The following is a 5000-nucleotide window of genomic DNA, read 5'->3' on the forward strand; positions in this document are numbered from 1 at the left end:
CACACAACCCACCCTGTAGGGCAGGATGCTACACTTCTTTAAATGCCTGTCCCACGGGGTTCAGTGAGCAGCCTTTGACGAGTATATTCGCACTCAGGGCAGTAAAGGAAGTTGGCGGGGTGAAGGACAAACAGGTAGCAATCCACGGTTTATTTACAGGAACTAGTCACTTATATCCAAGGAAATGCGGTCACCTCACACATGCGCACAACTTGATCACATTATTCCGTCTCTGTGTCCTCCTTAGAGAGAGCAGCACAATCGAGATCACAGCTACTGTCACGGACTGTCCTTGCTCTTCCAGATCTCTTCTCAAACAGCCCACCACTCCCCTCTCAAAGCCAATCACGATGCCGGATTCTCGTCCCGCCTTGCAGGCAGCCAATCACGCAACTGCGCCTTTTTGGCGCCCCGATCATACTCTTATTTTGGCGGGCTTTTTCATCGCCACGAACACAAACACACTTACATTATTATAATATACTTTTTGTAACAATATACATAAAAGAGCTCATTTAGTGTAAATCATAAAAACTAATCTAAACCATAAAACTATTATGAAGAAATGGGGAACAGTACACAATTATCATATTCATATAATCCTAACATGAATAAAACATATTGGTTAGATTTTGAGAATTATAGAAGCATATGTGTAAAATAGATGGAATGTGCAAATTACCATTGTTAAATTCTTCCCACACTCCAAACACAGAGAGGAGGGTAGGGGAGATTTGTATGTATGTAAACACATGTAAATAGGGATAATTATTTCATTCATTCTCACTTAATATGCCTAGACACATTTTTGTGTAAAGGAAAAATCACTATCATAAAGAAAGGGAAGAAGATATGACTGGACAGGCCCTTTAGACACTGCCTGAGTGGAGGGCTCTCCAACCCAACATCCCTTGGCAAATAGTGTTTTTACCTTGTTGTACACAAGATAAAGAGGTGGGATAGAACATAGTTTAAGCTGCGGAGGCCTTATAGTCACCGCTAAATGACGAAAATATAAAGCATGGGCGCCTTTCAAATTCAAAGTCAATGAGCTTCTTTACCTTGCGAAGAAAAACAAAACACTGACACACGAATGCATTTATGTGTTCTCGAACTAATCTGTGTATCATTACCTGCTTGTCAAAACGATATTTGGCTAATTATCTGTGTCTGCTGTTACACATTTATGCCTTTAAAGTTTTATATCAATATTACTATACTTCATATTTTAATATTTATCTATACCCTAATATAGAATCATGCGCATTGAGTGTTTCATATTTTCTTGCTCCTGCTGCCAGGTCACACACCACAGCACGCATTTATTTCAAGCTAAAATGTCAGTGAGAAATGTTGCGTGTCCAATGCTGTGTTGATTCAGGCTTATTTTAAAGATTTATATAGTAGCATCGAAGAATAATAAGTCTTTAGTAACTATCCCAGTTTTATATCCGAGCCTATCAAGAGCTCCAAATGACGAAAAAGGTGATTAAAATCAAAGCAATCCCGACGGTACAGAGAAACAACGAAAATCTGACGTTTCCGGATATAAAGGTATTTGGTTTATTATTTTACGGTGTGAATGCAGCTCTATCTTACTATACATACCGTGGTGGAGAGAATGTGTCCTGGGGAGTGCTGGGGGACTTGCCCCCTATCAACCCTCCCCTCGGGCAGTGCCTGAAGGGCATGCCTAGTCACTGCAATTTATATTGAAATATTAAGTTGGCTTATTGGTCAATATGTTTTTTGGGGGGGTTGGAACGTGTAAATTCCCAGAGATTGCCAAAAGGTGGCTTGGGTTCCCGTAGAGTTTTTGATTTCTAGCGCGTCAGCCTGTAGAATTTCAAAGATGACAGTTACATCTGTAGAGTTTCACTGACCGATTTTAAGAGTTTTTTGTACTAGTTTCACACAATTTTTATAATTATTTTTCTTATTTAAGCCTGATTTATCCCATAATTTCCCTGATACATTTCATGCCCTCCCGTTAACAGGACTATTAAATCAAGATCGTCGAAGGAGAAATGGTACTCAATCTACTAAAGGATTCGGTAGAGGTTGAAGACCGCTACGCGTGTAGATAGAGGAAAATGGACACCGCCATCTTATAGAGCGGGAAAAATAGAAGGGGATAGCGTATAGTTTAAGATGCACCGGCCTTATAGTCACCGCTAAATGACGAAAATATAACGCGCGGCCGCCTTTCAAATTCAAAGTCGATGAGCTTGTTTACCTTGCTAGGAAAAACACGACACTGACCCACGAACGCATTTTTGCGTTCACGAACTAGTCCGTGTATCATTATGCGCTTGTCAAAACAATATTTGGCTAATTATCTGTGTCTGCTGGTACGCATTTATACCTTTAAAGTCTTATAGTAATGTTATTATACTTCAATTGCATATTTTTATATTTATCTATACCCTCATATCGAATCCTGCGCATCGAGTGTTTCACACTTTCTTGCGCCAGCCACAGGTTGACAGCTCACCAAGACACCAACCCGCTCATTTCAAGATTGAAAGCCGGTGAGAAATGTTGCGTTTCCAGTGTTGTGTTGATTCTGGGTTCTTTTTTAAGACCTTTACAGTGGCATCGAAGAATAATTCGACTTCAGTAACCATCCCAGTTTTATATCTGAGCCCATCAAGAGCTCCAAAGGACGAAAAAGGTGATTAAAATCGAAGCAATCCCAACAGTACAAAGAAACGAAAGTTTCACGTTTCCAGATATAAAGGTATTTGGTTTATTATTTTACGGTGTGAATGCAGCTCTGTCTTGCCGTACATACCGTGGTGGAGAGAATGTGTCCTGGGGGGTGTTGGGGGGCTTGCCCCCCATCAACCCTCCCCTCGGGCAGTGCCCGAAGGGCACGCCTAGTCACAGCAATTTATATTGATATATTAGGTTGGTTGGTTTATTGGTCAATACGTTTTTGGGGGTTGGAACATGTGAATTCCCGTAGATTTTTTGCCGAAATGTGGGTTGGGTTCCTGTAGAGTTTTTTATTTATTTCGCGTCAGTCCGTAAACTTTCAAAGATGGTGGTTACATCCGTAGAGTTTCATTGGCCGATTTTAAGCGCTTTTTGTGCTAGTTTTACGCATTTTTGATCGTCATTCTTCTTATTTAAGCTTGTTTTACCCCATAATTTCCCTGATATACTTCATGCCCTCCCCTGCTAACGGGACTATCAAATCAAGATCGTCGATGGAGAAATGGTACTCGATCTCCTGAACGATTCATTCGCAAAAGAAACAACGCCGAAAATCGATAAAATCATAGGATTTCATGCATAAAAACATCATTTTTTTTCGACTTAGTCTCTGCGAGGGTGCGTCGCGGTCTTCAACAATTACCAAACGATTCATACACAGAAGAAACAACGCTGAAAATTGATGAAATCATAGGATTTCATGCAGAAAACATAAATTTTCTCGACTTCGTCTCTGGGAGAGTGCATCACTCTCTGTAACAATTACCCTACCTTCTTTATCCATGAAGTACAAAGAAATTACTTTTCTAGATTTCTTAGCTCTGTGATTTCCACATATTGTTTGTCTTGGAAGTGGTTGAAATCTGAACTTTACTGATTATTCTATCTATTGCCATTGTCCCTACCAGTTTGTAACCTTAAATCAATGAGATGAAAAGTCTTCAAATGAGTTTTCTAAATATTCGGAATAAAAACTGCGGTTGATACATCCTAACCTTTCCCGAAAAATTAACCAGAAAGCCCTTAAAATAGGAGAAAAAACTCACCCTCAAGTTCGTCCTCAAAGCTGAGAACCGATTGTTTCTTTGGCTCCAGCTTCTCCTTGTTCTTCTTTTTCTCCTTCTTCACCGGAGCTGCCGAGTTCGAATTGCTGTCTTCATTACTGTTATTACCTCCAGGATCACTCTCGCCTCCAGCATCGTCATCGCTGAGTCTCCTTTGACGGATATTAAGGTTTTTACGTTTCTTAAACATTTTTTTCTTTTCTCCGATGCCATACACAAGGATAAGATGTCGCACGCAGCGAGAAGAGCCGTTGATGTGCCTATTTTCTTGAGTTAAACTCAAAATACATCATTGGAAATCTTTCTCTATAATCTATGTTTTAAATACTATTTTTCATGTTTCAATGTTAATATATTTATGATCAAATGGTTGTAATAATATTTGTTAATATTTTATACATTTCGGCCAAGGGAATTGTAGTGGGCAATACATCTTTTTCATTCATTCATCAAAGTACGCATATAAATATCCGCCCAAAAAAACTCATAATGTAAGATTATTTATTATATAGATTTCAAAACAAATTAATTATATTATTTGATTTAAGCAAATAAAGTTTACTAAAAATGATAACCCTAAAATCGTGGACGAACATCTGAGAAACGTAAACATAGTGGGAATTTTGACATGTATACTCGTTGATTGTATTGATTCTGGTGTTTATACAAAAGTCTGTCATATTCATTTCATTAAAGAAGAAGCAGAGGCATTGGTTACTCTTATTCATTTATGATAAGTGGCTAATATGAGCGACAGCGATGACGATTACGCTTTCTTTGGAAGTCCTGTGCGGGAGCTTGATGAAGGTAGGTCCTTAAATTGTTGCGTTCGGAACTCCTCGTCTTGCTCGTCCAGACAACTTATTAGGACCAGCAAGACAACGAGGCCGCGTTCGGAACTTCCAAAACCCTCGCTCCCCAGAATGCAACCAGTTCGAAAGTAAACATTCTTTTAGCATACCGGTGTCTATTTTACATGCTGCATAGGTTTTATAACTCCTCTGATGCATATTTACCTTACCTGCAACAGACTAACAAAAATATCCTTTGCATCAATAAAGAGCCATGAAATTACCCATCAGTATCTTGTGGTTGCCTGTAACTGTCATTGTTTACATACAAATGCTATTGTGACGTCATCTTAGCCTGCTCGCCCAGCTTTGCAAAAAGGCAAGATGGATGAAATGTACAACTTGTCCAGGAAGAGATAGAAGGGGT

General features: G+C 39.3%; 2 protein-coding genes across 2 annotated transcripts in view; one reads left to right on the forward strand and one right to left on the reverse strand.

Annotated features, from left to right (window-relative positions):
• The window catches only part of LOC113807662 (PAX3- and PAX7-binding protein 1), a gene marked incomplete at its 5' end in the record, with an annotated part of 59465 nt that overhangs the window by 8011 nt on the left and 46454 nt on the right, over positions 1-5000 (reverse strand).
• LOC113807679 (G patch domain-containing protein 1) overlaps positions 4367-5000 on the forward strand; it is a 59644-nt gene continuing 59010 nt past the window's right edge. Inside the window, exon 1 of the mRNA XM_070130447.1 lies at positions 4367-4589. Coding sequence (XP_069986548.1) covers positions 4529-4589 — 61 coding nt within the window. The 5' untranslated portion in view covers positions 4367-4528. The remainder of the gene's footprint in view (positions 4590-5000) is intronic.

Source organism: Penaeus vannamei, chromosome 15 (assembly GCF_042767895.1).
Source record: "Penaeus vannamei isolate JL-2024 chromosome 15, ASM4276789v1, whole genome shotgun sequence".
In the NCBI taxonomy this organism is placed as follows: domain Eukaryota; kingdom Metazoa; phylum Arthropoda; class Malacostraca; order Decapoda; family Penaeidae; genus Penaeus; species Penaeus vannamei.